Genomic DNA, 20,797 nt, shown 5'->3' with positions numbered 1-20,797 from the left:
GGCTGGTGGAGGCTGTGGTAGTTGTGGTCCATTAGTCCTTTGGACTAATATTTCCCTTCTGTCTTTTGTTTTCTTCACATTCCTTTGTTCCAGATGGGGTGGGACTGGTAGATGTATCTTAGATGGTCGCTTACAAGCTTTTAAGACCCCAGACACTACTCACCAAAGTAGGATGTAGAACATTTTCTTTATAAACTATGTTATGCCAGTTGAGGTAGATATTCCCCAAGACTATGGTCTCCAGCTCTCAGCCCAGTAACTCGATGCTTCAGGGAGTTTGGACGCGTCCATGAAGCTTCTATGACTTTCCCTTGGTCCGGCTGTGCTGACATCCACAGTGTTGTGTTAAATGTACTTTTCTTTTTGAATTCTCCATGAAGTTAACTGGAAAAGCATGGAGGGGAGGGAGTGGGGAAAGGTGGGAGTAGGTAACACTTTAAAAAGAAACACAGAATACATCTTACTCACAAACAGTAGAGGCCCAGGGCTCTATTCACACACCTTCCTAGTCCAGCAGGTCACACTGCACATTTATTTCAAATTAGGCCCTGAAATGCACTTTCTAATGAGTGTTCTTTTTTTTCCAAATTGGATCCTGGATGTTTTGGGTATTATGAGACTCTGAATCTTATTTAAATCTACTCTTTTAGCAGGCCTCCTCTGATACCGTGTCAGAGTCTAACCAAGGATTACCTCTCCTTAATCTTCAGAAATGTCAGTATCCTGAAAGACCAAAAAAAAAAAAAAAAAAAGTGGGTAGGAGGTGGAGTGATTCCATCTAAATTGAAAATTATTAAACATAATCCTACATTAGAATCAACCCGGAACAAACAAGCTGGAGAAGAATTTGGTGACAACTGGGGAAATTTGAATGTGAACTAAGCATTAGATGATATTGTTTACTAGGTACGGTAAGGTATTGTGGGTTTGTAGGAAATTGTTTTTTACAGATGCATACAAAAGTGTTTAGGGATGAAGTGTCATAATTTGTCTGATTTACTTTAAAGTATTTCTGCCCAAATAAATGAATAAATAGATGGCGGGGGGGAGTAGTAGGAAAGGGGGCACAGATCGTGTCTGTGGGAGTTTCTGCTACATGTCCCATCACACCGAGAATACAGTGTAAACTCCCTAGCCTCCGAGGCCCTGTCCCATAACCCCTGGATCCTGCTGGCTATTCTGGCCTCACCGCAGCGCTGCCCCCACGCTGCACTCCAGCCACACGGGTCTTCAGCTGGTCAACTCTTTCCCGACTCCTGGCTTTCGCACGGACGTTCGTCCTGCCTGGCGTACTGCTTGCCCTTACTCTGCTGCTGGCTCCTTTTTGAGTTCTGGTCTAAATGACTCCGCAGAGAGGCCCTCCCCCACTGAACCATCTGAAGTCGGTTCTCCTGGGCCTCTGGTTTTCGCTGCTTGGCTGCACTTCTCAATGGGCAGACCGTGGTGATGTTTACGTGCCATCTGATTGCGGTGATACTTAGGGCCACCACCAGGTCCCCAGGGCCCGCGTTTATTACCACCTGCGTGCGCCCAGCTGCAGGTGCCTCGGCATTGGGACGCTGCTGCCGTTTCCTGCTGGAGGTGCCCACCCGGTCCCGCACCAGCCGGTGACCCCCCCAACCGCGGAGACAGCTGCAACCCGGAACCTCAGACCGCAGACCCCGTCCGCGCTGGGAAGCGGAATGCCAGACTCCTCCGCCACCTCCCAGCCAGATGACTGCCCCCAAACCTTGGCCACGTCCGGGAGACCCAAATCCAAGCTACTTCGGCCTCTGACACCTCCTTGCAGAACTACACTTCCCAGCAGGCGCTGGATCAGCGACCACAGCCCCCAGCATGCTCTTAGGCGCGGCTCCGCCCCTGGCATTAACCCCATAGTGGCCGCAGATGGGCTGGGAGAGGCGCAGAGCGCAGGTACCGGGGCGATGAGGAGGGATGGCGATGTGTGCAGCTGAGCAGAGACGAGGAGGGGATTTGGGGAGGAAGGGAGCCAGGATTAACCGTGGGTAGGGTCGCAGTGGCGGGTGGAGGGGATGAGGCAGACAGGAGATAAGGCTCAACCCTTTCAAAAACTAGGAATCTGGAAGTTCACCTTTTCCGGCAAAACGAAACCTTTCGGTGCCAGGCCCGGGGCGGAGCCGCGGTGCGGGGAGGGGCGGTAAAGAAGCCTGTCCCGGTTAAATGCCCCCCTCCACCCGACATACGCCGCCTTTGATCCCGAAACGCCTTGGGGAAGAGAGGAGTGACAGACTCCTCCTCTCCCTCAGTCAGGTGGGAGAGGGCGAAGGTGGGAAGTGGACCGAGGCGCTAACGTGGGAGCTTCAGATTCCTCCGTGAACCCCGACTCCGAGCTCTGGAGCCTTTCCTTCCTGACGCCGTCACCTCCTCACTCGGCGCTTTGTGAACCTGGCTGGAGCGCAGAGGTTTCTGGAGACACTTTAATGCCCTCGCTCCTGCCGGAGGGTGGTGCTCGCTGCCGGGCTGGGCGCGTTTTCCCCGCACCCTATCGCGCAGGCAGCGTTGGGTTCCTTCACTCCGTGGGGTCAGCAGACGCAGGCACTGTCCTAAGCGGTGGGCGTCAGGGGCAAGCAGAGCATACGCTCTGGAGCGGGACAGGCATGCAGTAACACAGTAAGACAGTTTCAGATTGTGGTAGGTGCCCCCAAGAAAAGAAGACGTGTGTTGGGGGGAGGTTAAGGGTTACCTTGGATAGGGTAGTGGGGAGGCCACTCTTAGAAGGTGACTTTTTTGAGCCGAGGGAAGTGTTCCAGCCTGAGGGGACAACAGGGTAAAGGCGTAGAGATATGACAAAAACAGGGTGCCTGGAGCCAGTGAGTGAGGAGAGCCTGGGAGGAAATGAGCTGTTGGAGGTGGGCCTAGTAAGGATTTGGACTTTATTCTAGCTTGTGGGAGGTGCTAAGAGCCATGCTTCCTTCCCCAGACTTTGCTCCCCTCAGCCCATGGCTTCCCCAGGACTTTCAAATGGGGACCAGGGGCTGTGGCCAAGCCTGACCCTTAGGCTTCTTTGTAAAATGGGGATAATAATTCCTGCCTCCCAGGGTAACACCTGGCCCAGCCTGCTGCCTGCTTCCCCCACAGGTCCTGGCCACCCCTCCCACAGGATGCCCGAGGGCCCTGAACTGCACTTGGCCAGCCTCTTTGTGAATGAGGCATGCAGGGGGCTGGTGTTTGGTGGGTGTGTGGAGAAGTCATCTGTCAGCCGGAACCCTGAGGTGCCCTTTGAGAGCAGTGCCTATTGCATCTCAGCCACAGCCCGAGGCAAGGAGCTGCGTCTGACCCTGAGCCCTCTGCCTGGGGCCCAGCCCCCACAGGAGCCACTGGCCCTTGTCTTCCGCTTCGGCATGTCTGGCTCCTTCCAGCTGGTGCCCAGGGACACGCTGCCACCCCATGCCCATCTGCGCTTCTACACAGTTTCACCTGGCCCCCAGCTCGCCCTCTGCTTCGTGGACATCCGCCGCTTTGGCCACTGGGACCTCGGGGGCAAGTGGCAGCCGGGCCGAGGGCCCTGTGTCTTGCTGGAGTATGAGCAGTTCAGGTAGGGCCAGCACCAGGTGCAATGAACACAGTCCTAGGCTGCAGGCCTGGCTCTGTCAGTACCTTGTGGGACAAGCAAGGGCAAGTCCCAGCCCTCTTCGAGCCTCAGTCCCTTTACCTATAGACCAAGACAGTGTCCTCTGCCCTGGAGACAGCTCCTGGGCTAAAGCATGTGTAAACCCACAAGCAAAACTGCTATGGGAGGCGAGGGGGGAGCCAAGAAGAGGATGGCCAGTGAGTCTCAGAGCTGGAGCTTGGACCCAGAACCCCTCACTGCTTCTTGGTTCCCCCAAGAGGCTAGGAAGAAAGGCGGAAGGGCTTACAACATGCTGAGAAGTGAAGCTGAGCAGGAAGGAATTGTTTCAAGGGGGTGGGAGGGGACTGCCTAGTGACATGGTTTCTGAATCAGGTTTTGTGGTCTCCCACATTCACCTGCCCACTGGTCTGTGTCCTGTGGCTCCTCTGTCTCCTGCTTGCAGGAGGGGTAATAGGCCCTCCTGGGGTGTGATGCAGTCACATAAGATAGCACAGCATCAGCCACTTCCTCTCCTCTAAAGAGGAGACATGCACCAGTCTCCACTTCGGGCTGGTCTCTGCTCCCAGAGATGATGGTCACATGGTGGAAGGGGCAAGGACAAGGAAACAAACAAGGTGAGCTCAAACAGACCCATGTCTGAGTGGAGAACGACTTTGGGGTGGAAGGGGACATCTGAGCTGAGGCCTGACTCATGAGAAGAAGCCAGCCACATGAAGCTGTAGAGGAAAAGCATTCAAACTGGCAAGAATTGCAACTGCAAAGGCCTGGAAGTGGGCTTGGCTGGTTCTTCCTTCCTCGCAACATTCTGCCTTCGATTGGCCCTTAGGAGACTCACTTACCCCTCGGGATGGGCCAGGGCATCTCTGGTTGCCTCCTGGCCTTCCTGGGCTTGAACCCTAAGTGCATCCCCTGGGGAACCTGTGTCCATGGCTCGGGTTTCCTGGAGAGTCACGTCACAAGTTAAATCCTTGCCAGCTGACTCTGAAGTTTCTCTCAGTGAACATTTGGCCCAAGTGGAAGCAGGTGTTCTTGGTGCTACAGCTGGGAGCCCCTGGAGATCTGCTTCCCTCAGGGATCTGAGCCACCTCAGGCTAACCCTCCACCCATACCTTTACCCCAAAACTCTGTCTTCTGGCACCCCTTCATACTCTCCTCACGCCCAGGCCTTCACAAAGAAATGAGGTGCACCTCCTCTACTGGGGGCCAAGGAGAGACCCGTGACACTTGGAGGTGTTTGTGGGGCTTCTCTCACTAGCCAGGACATGACCCGCACTCCTGCTGTGCAGTGGTCATGCCAGCCTCCTCGAAGCCAGTCTTCAAGGTCTTGAGGAGAGTTGAACCCACTAATGTCAAATCCACAGATGCTCTCTAGCCCACCAGGGTTCTTAAACAGGGAGTTCCAGGCTGTGGGCACCCCTGAGGTCCTGCAATCATCTTGTTCTCAAGTGTCCTGGGAGCCTGAAGCACTTTGGGGATACACACACAACATAGACTTATGAGGGTTCCCTTGAACACACTGCTTTTGACTGGTATTTTTCACCCTTCCCGATGAATTAAAATCCCATATTGTTGTTCCCATTTGATAGGTATGAAAACTGAGATTCTAGTTGGCCAAAACAGCACTCCTCAGTTTCCATCTCCTTGTAACCAGGAGCTGGTCTCCCCAGGCTCCCTCTCCTATCTTGTCATCACATCACCTGCCCTGGAGGCATCTGGGAGTTAGTAACATTGTAGGGTCAGTTGTTGCTCCTACAGGCACACAGGCATGGGGAGGAGTGGAACAAAACAGAGTGGGGAGCAGGTCTCCTACACCTGAGCTGTGTCCCTTCAGGGAGAATGTGCTGCGAAACCTAGCAGACAGAGCCTTTGACCGGCCCATTTGTGAGGCCCTCCTGGACCAGAGATTCTTCAATGGCATTGGCAACTACCTGCGGGCAGAGATCCTGCATCGGTCAGCAGGGCGGGCTGTGGGCAGGAACACCGGGGTGGGTCAGGGTGTACTCACATCTCCCCTGCTCAGCGTAGCTCCCTCTCCCCTATCCTACTCCAGGCTGAGGATTCCCCCCTTTGAGAAGGCCCGCACGGTGCTGGAGGCCCTGCAGCAGCACAGGCCGGTGGGTACAACAAGGTTCACACACAGACCATGTGTGCTGGCCCAGGCCTATCAGAACGGGGGCTGCCAGGGCATGGGCCGAGTCAGGTGTCTCCAGCTTTGCTCTGCCATGGACCACCTATGTGGCCTCAGGCAGGTCGGTTTTTCACTTTGGGCCTCAGTTTCCCCTTCTTTACAATGTGTGTGTGGTGGTGGGGGGTGTATGAACTGCCTGAGGTCCTGCTGAACTCAGAGGGAAGTCTGCTGCTGGATGGCCAAGTACCTCTACCTGTGCTGACAGCCAGGTCCCGCCTCTTAGAGCCCAGAGCTGACCCTGAGCCAGAAGATCAAGGCCAAGCTGCAGAACCCGGACCTGCTGGAGCTGTGCCACTCAGTGCCCAAGGAAGTGGTCCAGCTGGGTGAGGGCTGGGCAGGGCAAAGATGGCCAACTACATCTGGCCTGGCATGCTGTGTGACCTGGTATGTGGGCAGTGGCTGCCCCTCTCTGCTCCCTGCCTGGGAAATGGGAGGTTGTAGTCCCAGTTGTTAAAGTGGACTAGGCCGCCTCACTTCCCAGGTTTGTGGGTGTCCCCCAAGCTGCCCATGAGGTAGGCAGGGCAAGGAGTCTTAGCCCTACTCCAGGATGGGAAAGCCATGGCCCAGAGTGGGGAAGACACTAGCCCAAGGTCACACAGCTGGGGGAGGGAGAGCCTTGGCTCCCTGACTCAGTTCATCAGCTTATATAGCTGAGGTCTGGGCCAGGTCTAGCCAGGCTCCCCCTGCTCCCAATCTGAGCCTGTTCCTTGTCCTCCGCCTGCTTCCTCTGTCCAACAGGGGGCAAAGGCTACGGGCCGGAGAGCGGGGAGGAGGACTTCGCTGCTTTTCAAGCCTGGCTGCAGTGCTATGGCGTTTCAGGCATGAGTTCCCTGCGTGACCGGCATGGCCGCACCATCTGGTTCCAGGTGGGGGCCCTACTGCTCACACAGGCAGACCTGAGAGCCCCCAGGAAAACTGGTGGGTGGGGAAACCTGGGGTCACATCAGGGCAAGAGCTGGGGTCTCCCCCGGGTGGGGATGCCCAGGGCCTGCCTAGGCCAAGGGTCCTGCTATTCCTAGGAGTCTAGACTCCCCCATGCTACACCCCTCCTGAGTTCCAGCTGTAGAGCGGCCCAGGGATGTCTGTGCTGACCTGGAGGAGACCAGAGGCCTCCTGGGGAGGGGCTACATGGATCTGGAGGATAGGTGTGAGTCCTGCCCCACCCCCGGTTGATGCCTCAATTCTCCCCATCCCACTTTAGGGGGATCCTGGACCCCTGGTACCCAAAGGTAAGCTACCCCTAATGTAAAAGGCTAGGAGCAGAAAGGACTTTTTGCCTGCAAGGGCCACAGCACCCTTCTCCATCCCCATCCCCATCCCCACCCCAACCCTAGAGTCACTCACCCTGGCAGAGTGAGTCTGGAGAAAGGGGGCTGACACCATAGGCCCCTCCAACCCCAGCGTAACTATCCCGCAGGGGGCAAGTCCCGCAAGAAGAAATCTAAGGAAATGCAGCCAGGCCGTGAGGATGGAAAGGAGGTGTGTCCCCTGCTTCCGCTCTCTCCCCTGCAGTCTCCCCGCCATGCTTTTGGGCAGCTGCTTTCCACAGACAGAGACGGGGTGGTGGGTCCTAACCAACCTCTAAGCTTTCTGAGCCCCTTGGAGACCTGTCTCTTCCACGCAGGACCCTCCACCTCCAAGCAAGGCCCCTTCCAGGGCACAAAAAGCACGCATAGACCTTCCCAAGCAGCCTGCAGCCCAGAAGCCCGAGCAGACCAGCCTCCAACAGGACCCCAGCACCCCCACAGTCCCTAAGAAAGGGAAGAGGAGGGGGCGACCAGCAACCTCAGGTGGGCTTTCCTCAGCATCCTCCTCTGGGTGGGGAGGGGACCCTCTAACACTGGCTCTTCAGGAGAGGATGGGAAGGCAGTGTGGGTGGGAGGAGGATGTGAGCTGAGGGGAAGGAAGGTTGTCCGGGCAGTCCTCAGCTGGGTGCCCCTGAGCTAGCCATCTCACCTCTGTCCTCCCCCCAGGCCGGCGCAGACCCCAGAAGACCAGAACTAACACCCCATCCTTAGAGCAAGAAGGGACCTCAGCCTCTTAGCAGGATGGCCGCCTTGATTGCACCCACCCCTTCCTGCTGCCTTGCCCTGGATCTGTCCGGCTTCCTAGAAATAGGCCCTGTGGCTGTCCTCTGCACAACCATGATGCTTTTAAGTGCACCACCCCCCTTCCCCATTTCTAAAGCCCATGTGGAAAATCCTGTTTTTTAAAAATAAACTTATAAAGTTGAACTTCTAGGAACGTATTGGGCGGGCTGCAGGCCTGGGAAGGCCACGTTGGGAGGGCCTGCTGCCCAGCCCTGAAGATGGGAGGCCACCTCAACAGGGCAAACTGAGCCCCGGTCCCAGTCCTCAAGGCCCTGGCTTGCAGAGGATCATCTGCTGCTGCCAGGGACAGCCCCTGGGAGGTGGTGCAGACACCCTGGCCCAGGCAGGGCAGGCCCCACTGCTCCTCTGGTCCTGGATTTCTCAGGGCTGGTGGCTGCCGCCATGCCTGGCCTTTACTAGTCAGTCCCCCAAGTCTAGTGCAGGCAGCCAGAACCCACACTCCTGGTCTCCACCCCACCCCAGGCCCTCTGTACCTGCTGACACAGGTGAGGAGCTGCCTCTCTCATGGTCTCTTAACTTGTGGTCACCTGAGACCCCCAGTCTCTCTCACAGGGGCTGCAACCCAGACTCTGCCTTCACAGGTAGACTTTGACCTCGCCCCTGCCCTCAAATGCCTGGGAGAAAACCCTCCCCCCTTAAAGCTTGAGGACAGGCCCCTCGGGGGCTGCCAGCAGGGCTCATAATCCGAAGATTTATTGTACATTGGCTGGGGGGCAGAGGGGGGCTGGGAGGCAGAAACCAGGAGCTTCCAAACCCTTCTACAATCAAAGCCGCCAGGGGCTCAGTCCAGTGGGGGCTGCAGCACAAGCAGCAGGGACCGCACTTGGAAGGGAGAAAAGGTGAGCTTCAGGCGGTTGTCGCGCAGGGGCAGGTGGCCAGCTGGGTCGCGCTTCTCCAGGAGGTCGCAGCTGGAGAACAGATGGGGCCATGAGGGTCCCACAAAGGACCAGGTCCAACCCCCCACCCCTGCTCGGTGCTCTACTTACAGTACAGCCTCCTGAACCGGCAGCGACGTGTGCAGCCAGCAGTCAACGTGGCTGCCGTGGGCCTCATACAACCTCAGGACCAGGGTGCGGCTCAGGGGGTTGGCTTCAGCCTGGGGAGGGAGGCGGGCGGTGGGCGGGGCCGGGGCGGGCCATTCTCGGGGCCACGCCCCACCCCAGCCCCTGCCCTGTCCCTTGCCTGCTTGACTGTCTCCAGCACCACAGCCGGCGTGGACAGGGAGAAGGCGCTCCAGGAGGCCGCGGGCGCCGGCCCAGGGGCGGGCAGTGCCAGCAGGGGGAAGTTGAGGCTGTAGGCAGCACGGATGACGCCAGCATCCTGGAAGGAGCCTGGGGTGTGGACCGTAAAATGGTGGCTTCCCTCCCACGCCCCTAAAGGGGCAGGGAGGTGTGATGCTGAGGCTTTCCCTACTGACCGTCGGAGAAAAACGGACGCTCGGAGAAGGACAGAAAGGAGCCCAGGCCGCAGGAGGGCCCCACCATCCCCCTCACTCACCCTTGTGCGGCATCAAAGCGTAGGTGAACTCGTGGCGCCCCATATCAGCAGTGGCATCGGGGGCCTTAGGAGCTCTCAAGCTGAGGAGGGGATGGGTTGGAGCTGCTGGAGTTCTGGCTTGGGAAGATCCATGCCCCTGTGCCAGCCCCAGGGCTCCCAGGCACCCCACTCACAGCGAGAGACTGAGGACGTTGCCATGCACGGAGGCACCGTACTTGCAGTCATTGAGCAGGGCCAGCCCAAAGCCACACTCTGACAGATCCATCCAGCGGTGGGCCCACACCTGAAGGACAGACCCAAGACCCACTTGGTGGCCTACACCCCTTCCTGTGCTCCCAGTCTCCAAAGTGCTTCTCACTGGGGTGAGAGCAAGCTCTGGGACCACACTCTACAGGAGACCCTGGGCACCTAGCCTAGCCTCTATGCCTCAGTTTACACATCGGTAGAATAGGGATTAATAGTACTCACCCCACCAAGTCATGAGTATTAAACTAAACAAAGCATTTAGCACAATGTCTGGCACACATGTTAGGAACTAGCAAATGTTGGTCATTGTTATCATCATCATTCTCAACCCACACCACACAACTTGTCTCTCCCCAGCCAGGGATAAGTCCACCTCCCTCACCCACGTCAGACCTCAAAGCGAGCCCAGTCCCAAGAGGTGTTGTAGTGGGTGGGCCGCTGCAGGTGCCCAAACTGGATCTCATAGGTGGCCTGGGGGCTCCGAACACGGGCAGGGAACTCCACCTTCAGGAACTTGTGGGTCTCCTGCCAGTGTACCTGCAGGCGGGGTGGAGGGTGCGGGGAGAAGAGAAGGGAGAGTCACACAGGCCTGGTGCCGGCCACCTCCCCACCAGCTGCATCTGAGGAAGGTACCACGACCCTGCCCCGCTGCTACCTCGGTGTGGAAGCGGACATAGGGGCACCCAACATCCAGCACCACCTCCTGGCTGAGCCGGCTGTTGGGGCTGAGCTGCAGCAAGAACCAGGCACTGCCCCGCAGGCCACCCTCAGTTCCCACTGCCAGGGTCCCTGGCTGGCCCAGCACTGGCTTCCTGTGGGAGGGGTGGGAGGCACTGAGCCAGGGCAGGCTGGAGAGGGTCTTGGGTGGGGCCTGATAGGCCTGCATTCCCACCCCACCCCCACTTCTGCTCCCCCCCCGCACCGTGTCTCTAGGTGGTAGTCCATGACATCCCACGCATCCCAGTACAGGGGAACGTCGTCAAATAGCACAAACTGGTTCCCTGTGGCACCCTCAGCAATGGCCTCCCTGCAAGGACATGGGGATTGTGTTTTACAACTAGATGACCTCGACGTCCCTGGCTGCTTGAGAAGGGGTAGGGCAGGGTGACTAGGCCCAGGAAACAGGGGACTCCTAGCACAGCCTGCCCTCAATGTGTGGGTCCCAGCCTAGAGCCACTGGTGTGCTGCTGTGGGCAGTGTTGTGGCCAGAGGACAGAGAATGGGGTCTGGGATCCACCTGCCAGGCATTGGGAGAGGGTACTGAGGGGTTGGCACCTGCCAGAGGCTACCAAGACCAGGGACGTCAGGCGGCCAGTCGGGTCCAGCCTCACTCGGAGGATGCCGTTGTCCAGAGTCACGGAACCATCAGTCTTGGTGGGAGAGGGAAGCCTTGAGAATGAGTCTGCAGGGGCTTCTCACAACCAGTACCCCTCACCCCACCCCCAACGCCTCCCCACCAGCCCTATAGGCTGGGGGGCCCAGAATCCCCATGTTGTTAGGGAACAGCCCAGGACAGCCCCCGCCCCAATGGGCCCTGCAGGACTCACCTCTTGCACTACGAACACAGGCTGCTGGGGCAGCAGGGGCTGCTGGGAAGTGGGGGCAGGAGCAGGAGCATAGCCCATGCTGGGCACTGTCACCAGCGCTGGAGATGAGGCCTGGGCATCAGCGCAGCCTCCCTGACCTCACAGGAACCTTGCTCAGGGTGGGGTGGGGGTGGGAAGATGTGGGCCCTCTAGCCTGGGTGACTTCCCTCCTCTTGGTCTGCCGCAATAGCAGCCCTCCCCTCGGCTCATACCTAGGGTGTGGGCCCCGCCAGGCCTGGGTAGGGCCAACACTTCCGTGCGCTTCCAGGGTAGCGTGTTGACAATAAGGAGGCCCTCGGGACCTGGCTCTCCAGCACACAGGGCCGCGGCTGCCGCACTGAGCAGTCCATTGCCATGGGAACGGATGTCTGAGGAGAGACTGGCTGGTTAGGGGTGGGGGCCATGGGTCTGGGATGACCTAGGTGTCCCATAGGGGACACCCTGGCTCAGCCCTGGGTGTTAGAGAACATGGCAGGCCTGTAGTCAGCCTCACCTTCGTAGTGGCTCATGGCATCCTCCACCACCGCCTGGATGCAGCTTCCAGGCACCACGTCATGGAACTGGTTCAGGAGCAGAAGCCTGCCCGGGGGCACAAGCAGGGATGACAGAGGCCCTAGGGTGTGGGGTCAAGGAGGGGAAGCAGGAGAAATGAAGGTGGGAGGGGCAGCCACAGAGGAGTCAGAGGGGAGAGGTCGTCAGGTGGGCAGCAGGGGCAGAGGAGAGCTGACCTCCAAAGGTACTGCAGCTGGACTGCTGGGTACAGGAACTGGGTGCACCGGACCAGGGCCAGGCTGCTGAGCAGTTCTGCGTCGTGCAGGATCCGCTCACACTCTCGGTTGCCCTTCTTGATCTGGGTCCCAGGTGGAGCGACCAGTTTGGAGTCTTGTTCAAGTGTTCCAAGACACCTTCCAAAGCCCCCCTCCATGCTCAGAACCCTTGATGGCTTCCCAGGCCTTCCTGAATAAAGCCTCTGTGGGTGACCCGCCCCATATGCCGTCCCCCCTCTTTCCTCAGTCCTGTCTCCTCCAAGCAGCTTTCCTGCCTGACCCAACTCCGGCACTTCTGCAGCCTTGGGAACACAAGCCTCTTCCCCTGGGTCTGGGCTGGGCTCCGTCCACACCCCATGTGTCCCCACCTCAGCCTCTGCGTCTGGCCCCTGACCTGGGCGTGGGTGGTGTAGGTGCCATTGTGCAGTTCCAAGAAGAGCTCCCCGACCCATGTGCACAGCTGGCCCTGATCACTCTCCAGCTCTGAGAAGAGCCGCTCCGGAGAAGACAGCTGTACCCTGAGGAGGTCATGGGCCTGGGTCTCCCCTGCTCTATGCAGCACAGACAAGAAATCCAGCCCCGAGAGAGAGGAACTCTCCCTCCTCAGGGGGCTCCCCAGACACAGAGCTCCCGTGTACATGAAGCCAGGTCTGGAAGCCCCTTCCCACCCTCAGCTTTGTCCCCCACATTGCCCCCAGGGTAGAAGTTTGGAGAAGCCAATGGTCCAGCTATGGAGCAGGATATGGCCCAGTGGGAGGGTCAGGCCCCGTACATGAGCAGGAGGAAGGGCTCAAGTCGAGGGTCAGGGGTCGCTGAACATGAGCTGAGTTACTGGCTGACCTGGGCAGCCCGTCCGTATTGCACAGCCGCTTCAAGCGGTCCAGCATGGTCTGCGTGGGGCCACCACCCCCATCCCCGAAGCCAAACAGGAAGGCACTGTGGTTGGTCCGTCCCTTGTCCCGGTTGTTGGTCACCGTCTTCAGCACCTGGACAGGTAGGGGCAGGCCAGTGTGGTCAGCCTAGGAGGGACACTCGGCCCTCTCCAACCTGTCCTCCCTCTACTCTGGCCACCGGGTACCCCCTCACCTCCTCCACGCTGCCCTGCATCCCATATGAGTCACCAGGTGGGAAGTGGGCCAGCACACGGGAGCCATCCAGCCCCTCCCAGAGAAAGGTGTGGTGCTGCCGGCAGAGAAGAAAGGGCAGAGGAGTGAGAGACCAGGATCAGGGCAGTGGAAGAGCTAGGCCTTCCTGACCTGGTCCTGTCTCTGCCAGGGAAACCCAGGCCCACTCTGACCCCAAACCCCTTGAGGCCTGCTCACCGGAAAGGTATTCACCAGGTTCCAGCTCAACTTCTGGGTCAGGAAGCGTCTGATGCCACAGCCACGCATGATCTGGGGGAGCTGTGCTGAGTAGCCGAATGTGTCTGGCAGCCAGAACTGCGGGGAAAGGGCCTCTGGAACACGAGACACGGCTCCTGGCGGGGCGGCCCCACCTCAGTCCCTCCTCGCTCCCGGCCCAGCTCCCCTCCCAGGCCCACAGGCATGGCAGCTCCAGCCTACCTCGGAGCACATCTTCCCAAACTCCTGCAGAAAGAAGCTCTGGCCCTGCAGGAACTGCCTCACCATGGCCTCTCCACTGGGAAGGTTCCCATCCTGGCCACAAGGGAAGAGGGAAAGCCGGGTCAGTGACGGGAGGGAAGCAGGCAGCAGCAAGCCCACACCATGCAGAAGCCAGTTGCAGCTGACATAGGGGTTCCATCTCCCTGCTTGAGGCCTGACTGTCCACCTGGCCAGGGGAGGTTCCCGGGACTGGGTCAGCAGACATGAGTGCTTGAAAAGCCCTCCCCTTGGGAGTCCCAGCCCTTGGGAATTCCAGGGGTAACGAGCTTTGTCACAGAGCGGGTGGGAATGGCCTGCAGAAAGCCACCAGCAAAGCTGAGGCGGGCCTAGGCCACAAAGATGAAGCGCCATGACAGCACAGCCTGGGGCTGAGGGCTGCGGAATGACTCACCATCTCCACCCAGGTGCCCCCCACGGGCACAAACTGCCCGCGGCAAGCGCACTCCTGCAGCCGGGTATAGAGGCCAGGGTAGTGGTTCTTCACCCACTCAAGCTGCTGCGCCTGTGGGCCAGAGGGGGCAGGAGCTGGGCCAGGAGCAACAAGGGCCTCACCCAGGACCAAGCCTCTGAGGCCCAGTGGGTGGCTGAGGGTGAGGAGGGGCCCTGACCTCAGGCCTAAGAAGCCCTCAGAGATTCACCTTCTGACCTGAGCTCCAGGGGGCTCCAAGTGCCTGCCCTGACCCCCACGGCTGTCTGTCTGACCTGACCTGGGAGCAGGCGAAGATGAAGGAAGGGTTCCGCTCCATGAGCTGCACAGCTGTCACCCAGCTCCGGGCACATTTCCGCACAGTCTCCTTGAAGGGCCACAGCCAGGCTAGACAGGAAGGGGTCGGGGTGGAGGGAGAGCAGGAAAACCCGAAGCTTCTCACAGAGCCCCAGCCCCACCCCTGCCCCGGCAGCCCAACCAGCCCAACCTGGGCCTCCAGAGAGTCACCCTAGCCCTCTTTCCATCCCAGACCCTTTGTCCTGCACAGCCCCATGGTACCGTCCTGAGCTGTCACCTCGAATCACTCCTGCAATGTGGAAGGAGAGGATGGGGGACGGGCAGCAGGGCTATCAGTTCAACTTTACAGGTCAGGAAATGGAGACCCCAGCCCCTGGGACAACCTGCATCAAAGGCTTAGACACCCCCAGAGAAGATCCTGTGAGAGGCAGCAGTAATCAACCCTTCCCCTGTCCACATGCTGACGAATTTCCCATAACAGCGGGCAGAGCTCACCAAGATGGACCTGCCTGGGTGAGTTGTCCTGCGTGAGGCACTACAGCCTCTCCTGACGTCTAGCCCTCATTCCTTCCTTACCAGCCCAGATCCCCTACAGACTACTAACACCTTGGCATAGCAGAGAAAGCCCATGTTCCATGGTCTGAAGCTTTAGCTGCCTCAGAATCAGTACCTTGGGGAGCTTGTTAAAACTGAATTTCCCATAAGCCTCACAGATACCACGAAGTCATTAGGTTCAAATGAACTCTCAATCCTCCCCAGGAAACCTCCCCTGCTCTTGAGCCCCCAACTCAATTAACTCCACATCGCTCCTCTCTGAGGACTTGGGTACCCTTGTCAAACTCTTATTCATTCTCACTTAGTTCAAAAGTCACCTCCTCTAGGAAGCCTCTCTTGAATCCCCCCCAACCTAGCTGGATTAAGTGCCTCCTCTGGGTTCCCAGCTCTCCATACTTACTTCCATCACAGCACCAATTGTAGGGGCCTCATTTGTGATCATCAGTCTCTATAATCCTATTCCCAGTATCTGGCATGGGGTCTCATGAGGTGTCAGATTTTGTTGAAAGAATAAGTGAGCCCACAGTCCAGTCCCCTGCCCCATTTTACAGATGGGGAAAACTGAGGTCCAAAAGGGGCAAGAAGTTGCTGAGGATCACGTAGTGCTTCTAGGGCAGAGCCAGGGCTTTAATCAGGGCACTCCTGCTTCCCACAGCCAGCTAAGCCAGCTGCCCTACCTGTATCAATGTGGCAGTGCCCTATGGCATGGATGGTGTGTTGGCTTTCACCTCCACGCTGGCCAAAGAACCTGGAGGCCAGGGCCTGGGCCACTGGGAAGGTCTCAGGCTGGGCGGGGTCACACATATTCACCATCTGGTTGGCTGTGTACAGGGCCTGGAAGCTGCGTTGGTTGTCCTCCCCGAGGCCCTGCAGCAGGGTTCCTCTTTAATGCCCTTCTCAAGCTAGCTGAGCCTCCAAAACCACGCCCCAGCTGATATCCCAAGAAGTCTCACCTCCATTCCCGCCACCAAGCCTTTGCTCCTACTAGTCCCCCGCTTAGCACTGTCTCCCCGCGCTCCCCTGTACATAGGGAAATCTCTCAACACTCTCCCTATTCTAAATTTCCTGCGTTCCAACTATGTGGCCCCAGAAAAAACCAGCCTTGAGCAGGGCTCTGGAGGTGGTGGGGATGAGGTGGCAGGTACCTTGGCAATGCCCAGCAGCAGCTCCAGATCCACCAGGAGCTTGTACACATCCCGGTGGAACACAGCCAGCTCAGCCCGGCTCACCTGGAACATCTTCTCAGGGTCAGGGGCTGCAATCATGCTCCCCTTCCCGGCCCCCAGGAGCCCATTGCAGGCTACTTCCACATAGAGGGTCAGGCTGTAAGGGTGACAGGCATCCTCAGGCCAAGGGACCAGCCAAGACCCTGGTGGCTTGAGGAATGAAAATTCAGAAAGTATCCAGCTGACCCTTCCCCATTCACCTCCAGGATTTGCCACCCAGAGAACCTCAAGTGTGTCACGTATGTGTGAGAAGGTCAGTGTGGTTCATGGTGGAAAGACCAGATCAAACCATGTTGTGCTGATGAGGGTTCTGCCTCAGCCAGGGAGAATAAGTAGCCATGTATGGAACCATGTGAATAGTCCTGCTGTTTAGCCTTTTATTTCCAAAGCTGTCTTGGCAAAGCACTGCCTTGGTCTTAAGGAGCCCTGGTAGTGCAGTGATTAAGCGCTCAGGTGCTAACCGAAGGCTGGTGGGTTTGAACCCACCAGCTGCTCTTCGGGAGAAAGATGTGGCAGTCTGCTCTTGTAAAGATTACAGCATTGGAAACCCTAGGGGGCAATTCTACTCAGTCCTATAGAGTTACCAGGAGTCAGAATTGACTTGACGGCAACAGGTTTTTACAGGCCTTAATCTCTGAACTTTTTTGCACAGTAAAAGCATGTATGGATCTCAGAGGTCCAACCCATCAGACCAGAGACCACCAGCACTCAGACTCATCAACCACTGCAGAGGAGGCCATTCCTGGGAGCCGTAAGTTATGTTCAAGGTGCTCAAGGGCATGGGGGGCTGTGGTGCTGTTCTACTTAGTCTTCCGAGAACAAGCATGACTTTCTTAGGGAAGCCTTCCCTGGCCCTTCCTTTTCTTCTCCTGACCCCTCTCTCAAGTGTCCTAAGTCCTATATCAAGCTCCCAGTATGGAGCCCTGGTGGTACCATGGTTCAGAGCTCACTGCTAACCCAAAGGTTGGCAGTTTGAATCCACCAGTTGCTCCTTGGAAACCGTATGGGGTATACCGTTCTACTCTGTCCTTCAGGGTCGCTATGAGTCAGAATCAACTCAGTGGCAACAGGTTTGGTTTGGTTTTTTATTTTCTTTCAGAGCCTTCATCAATTTTGTAATGAGTATGTCTGCGTCCTGTTATCCAGGACTATGTTATTCACCATCATATTCTTAATTTCTAGAAGCATCTACCATACAATGTTTAATAAATACTATAAAATGCAATAATAATGTCTAAGAAGAGCTTTAATGGTGTCATAAAATGCCCATGTTGTAATATGGAATGAAAAAAAAACATGATGCAAAATATCAAAGAAATACCATTTAAACTAATAAAAACCACACGTGGAAGAAACACCAAGATGAATGCTGGGATCTTAATGATGTCACCTTTAGGTGGTGGAATAATGGCAGTTATTTATTTTGTGCTTTTCTGCATTTACCACAAGAAGGGAAACATTATTTTATAGTCAGAAAAAAAATGCTTTTAAAAAATAAATTATGGGATTTGAGGACGGCTGTGCTGGAGGGCGGGGTGGGAGGTTGCTGAGATCACCCTGGACCTCACTCCTCCTGGTCCACTGCTGCCCCCTTCCCCACAGCACTGACCCACAAGGGCACAGTGGCTCACTCACTTCCGGGGGTCTCCTTCCCCAAGCCTGTCAGTCAGGACATAGCTGGTCTTCTCCCCTTCCGTGGTCAAACCCTGGTGGGGAGTGGAGTGAGAGTCAGGGTGTAAGGCCTCTCAACTGTTCAGACAAAAGCTGAAGGAGGCCAGGCCCCTCTACCCAGTACTTAGCTCTGGGTCTTCTCCCTAGGCAGGGCCAAGGTTGACAAATCAGGGACCTTTGGTAGCAGGTACCCCCTGCTGGCAGTCAATGCCGCCATGCCTACTAAATGATACCTGTTTACCAGCAAAATCCCCCCGGTCTTATGGGTGTCCTGGGCAGGGGTCAGGATCCCTGGACATGGGCTTCCAGTGGCCTCTGAGCTCCTGAATAAATACCTAAAGGACAGTTCCATGAAGTCAGGGCCAGGTTTGCCTCATTCTCTACTACATCCCCATTGCTTGGCCCAGGGCCTGACCCAGGAGACATCTGCCCAGCCCATGGAAGGAAGAAGGGAGGGGCTCTGCCTTCTTTCACAAAAAGAACAACAGCCTTAACCCAGTGGTTGATGAGAAGTGCCAAACGGTGATGAGTTAAGCTTGGGAGTTGGTCTCACATGGAATGGAAGCTGTGTCAATCTGGGCAAGTAAACTAACCTCTATATATTTGGGATTCTTAATCTGTAAATGGGCATAAAGATTATCAGTTATCAAGATTAAATCTGATATGGTTGGATGTATAAACAAGACAGGTAATAGTGGTCATAGCTGGGGAATGGGACAAGGTGATGAGAAGAGATTCATTACTTTAGGAGAAGAGGACTTCAATTTTCACTTCATACCATCCAGAGTTGTTTGAAAAATTTCCCCTATAAGTATTATATACAATAAAAACTAGCTTATTAAAAACTAAAAATAAAAAGTGATATGGTCTGCAATGCCCTTAGCGGGGCACTTGGCACCTAATAGAGGGTTGATAAATGGATTTGTACTTGTATTACTGTACTTGATCAGTCACTATTTTCAATCCAGATTAGGAAGGTGGTCAGTCTGGGGAAGAGCTGGTTTAGCACAAATTATGTTGAGATCCATAACCTCCCATCCAACTTCCGAGTGTGGGAGGAACAAGTTACCCAGGTGTTCAAGTGGCAACTTCCCCAGTCCTGAAATTCTGATACCGCCCTGTAAGCAGGGTCACTCAGCTGTGGCTTCTCCAGAGACCAGGGCTAAAATGTGGCCATACCTGCCCCTGAGGCAGGGATTCTCACCTGGACAGGTTCTCCATCACGCCATACCAGGCCTTCTCCATTACTTTCCCAGCGAAGGTGAACTTCCTGACCCACCCATGCCTCCGGAATGGTCAGTTCCACCCGGAACCAAGAGGTCCACCACCTGCAAGAGAGTGATGGAGATGTGCCTGGAGGTCAAGGCTGTTTCCCAGTGGTGTTGACACACTTCCTTGAATTAAGTGTCAGCAACGAGCTTGGGACCTTCTCCAAGCATCTGCAAAACAAGGTGCTCCAGGCTCTGAGCCACAAGAAAGGAGCAATGGGGTGGTTGCTGCCAAATGAGGTCAAGAGGCAGAGGTGTCAGGGACACCTAGGGTGCTTGTTCTAAAGGACAGAGACTGGGGAAATGAGGAAGATGAAAACTACCATGAAGGCTGAGGGACTGGGGAGCTAGTCCCAGCAGAGGGTGCGGCTCTGTTCCGTGTGACTCTAGGGCAGAAGGCGGACAATGGAGGTTTGGCCCTCAGAGGTGGTGAGTTCCCAGTGCTTCTGCAGGTTAGCAAGCCTGGTGGGGGCCCTTCCCTTTGGTCCACCGTGCCCGCCCTCCCTTTGGGCGTTACCCACGTGGGTCCGAAGCGGTCGCCGACCTGCGCCGGGCGGAAGTCCTGCTGGACAGCCTGCTGGTAGGGAAGCCTCTCAGGCGTCAGGAAGCTGGAGAGTGCTGCCACGGGACAGCTGTCCCTGTAGAGTCTGCGGGGAAGGGCCGGTGGGCGTGCGCTCGAGGCTGCCCCCTTTCCACCCGCGGGCCGGCCGGTGGGAGAGGACATGCGTTCCCTCGATCCAGCGGCCAGAGAGCTGCCCAGCAGTCCCGCAGCGCAGCACACCCTTCCCCTGCCCTGTCCCCGGCGGGCACTTTACACCGTGGCCCCGGTGGCCGTGGCTTGGGTTTCCCCCCGGAAGAGAAGGCTGAGGTGTGCGGATGCGGTCGGGCGGCTCCCCGGGAGAGGGGGCGCACCTGCCGCGGAGGTTACAGTCGGTAAAGTAGAGAGGCGACACGAACTTCTCCACCCGTTCCAGCGTGGTGCGCCAGTGCTTGAGAGCCGGCGCCGCCGCCATCGCCGCGCGGCCACTCCTCTCCCCGGAAGTCCCCTTTGCGCGGCCGGCGCGGTCTACCGTCCGCAACCAAAGGTTCCGGCGTCCGCAGAGCGCCTTCCGCCCCAGGCACCTTTTCTTGGAACACCGACGACTCTCGGAAGCACAGCTGCTCTGAGCTGAGCAGGGGCGGGGAGGGGGCTAGCTGAAAGGTAAAGGGCGCGGTTTCGAGGTTCTCCTCTGCCGCTGTCATTGAAACGGGAAGTTGGCGTTCAGATTCCCGAAGGTCTCAGGACAGCAGCATGGGACCTATTAGGGGGAGTTTTGGCTGCGGCAGCACCAGCTCATGCCCGGCATCTGCAGCAGCAAGCGGGAAGCCCCTTCCCCTCAGCCCAGCCTGAGCCCTGGCTCTGGCCATCTCCGTGGACACAGAAACTGGCGTCTGCTTAAAGCGAGGAGGGCTGGGCGGCCCGGGGTCGGGGGGGGGGGGTGCTCTCACGCTGATCAGATCTGCCACCAGGTGATCCCGGCTTTCTCTATGACATGTTGTATGTTAAATATATCCTTAACTTGTTCCTCACCATAAACTCTGGAAAGACTTTGATTTCAGAAGGCAGATCAGTCACAGCACTTAGGATCCCAGTAGAATGTACTTCACCACAGAGCCCTGAAGATAAGCCTCCAGGGAAATCATAATGGTAGAAACAGACCTCCAGTTTCAACCTGAAGTTACCCCAATAGTTCATTAGCAGCTC

At 57.0% G+C, this 20,797-nt stretch overlaps 2 protein-coding genes across 6 annotated transcripts; one reads left to right on the top strand and one right to left on the bottom strand.

Annotated features, from left to right (window-relative positions):
* The first annotated feature begins 1,586 nt into the window (after positions 1 to 1,586).
* NEIL1 (nei like DNA glycosylase 1) lies at positions 1,587 to 8,569 on the top strand. The gene is made up of 10 exons (XM_003413826.4): positions 1,587 to 1,914; positions 3,100 to 3,556; positions 5,424 to 5,543; positions 5,643 to 5,706; positions 6,004 to 6,103; positions 6,519 to 6,646; positions 6,982 to 7,009; positions 7,198 to 7,259; positions 7,405 to 7,570; positions 7,754 to 8,569. Exons 1-10 carry the CDS (start codon positions 1,683 to 1,685, stop codon positions 7,822 to 7,824), a joined length of 1,428 nt encoding a protein of 475 aa, XP_003413874.2. The 5' UTR covers positions 1,587 to 1,682; the 3' UTR covers positions 7,825 to 8,569.
* Positions 8,569 to 20,118, bottom strand: MAN2C1 (mannosidase alpha class 2C member 1). Of its 5 annotated transcripts, none has more exons than XM_064267253.1 (26): positions 19,966 to 20,118; positions 19,575 to 19,700; positions 18,990 to 19,113; positions 17,750 to 17,820; positions 16,034 to 16,211; positions 15,566 to 15,755; positions 14,317 to 14,423; positions 14,001 to 14,111; positions 13,550 to 13,642; positions 13,310 to 13,426; positions 13,074 to 13,169; positions 12,828 to 12,973; positions 12,382 to 12,505; positions 11,949 to 12,070; positions 11,714 to 11,799; positions 11,433 to 11,588; positions 11,182 to 11,292; positions 10,910 to 11,045; positions 10,557 to 10,661; positions 10,290 to 10,446; positions 10,028 to 10,171; positions 9,562 to 9,671; positions 9,389 to 9,468; positions 9,074 to 9,222; positions 8,878 to 8,987; positions 8,569 to 8,799 (listed from the first exon to the last, which is right to left on the bottom strand). In XM_064267253.1, the coding sequence occupies exons 1-26, from the start codon at positions 20,064 to 20,066 to the stop codon at positions 8,673 to 8,675; spliced, it is 3,177 nt and encodes a 1,058-aa protein (XP_064123323.1). In that variant the 5' UTR covers positions 20,067 to 20,118; the 3' UTR covers positions 8,569 to 8,672. The 5 variants fall into 5 exon arrangements, with proteins under 5 accessions (XP_064123323.1, XP_064123319.1, XP_064123320.1 ...); XM_064267249.1 differs by having other exon boundaries at positions 9,074 to 9,303; positions 10,910 to 11,004; positions 11,182 to 11,279; positions 19,966 to 20,117; XM_064267250.1 differs by having other exon boundaries at positions 9,074 to 9,264; positions 10,910 to 11,004; positions 11,182 to 11,279; positions 19,966 to 20,116.
* Between the last annotated feature and the right edge of the window lie 679 nt (positions 20,119 to 20,797).

This window comes from Loxodonta africana, chromosome 13 (assembly GCF_030014295.1).
Source record: "Loxodonta africana isolate mLoxAfr1 chromosome 13, mLoxAfr1.hap2, whole genome shotgun sequence".
Taxonomy (NCBI): domain Eukaryota; kingdom Metazoa; phylum Chordata; class Mammalia; order Proboscidea; family Elephantidae; genus Loxodonta; species Loxodonta africana.
The sequence above is the reverse complement of the archived record's forward strand: the minus strand, read 5'-3'. Positions and strand labels throughout refer to the sequence as shown.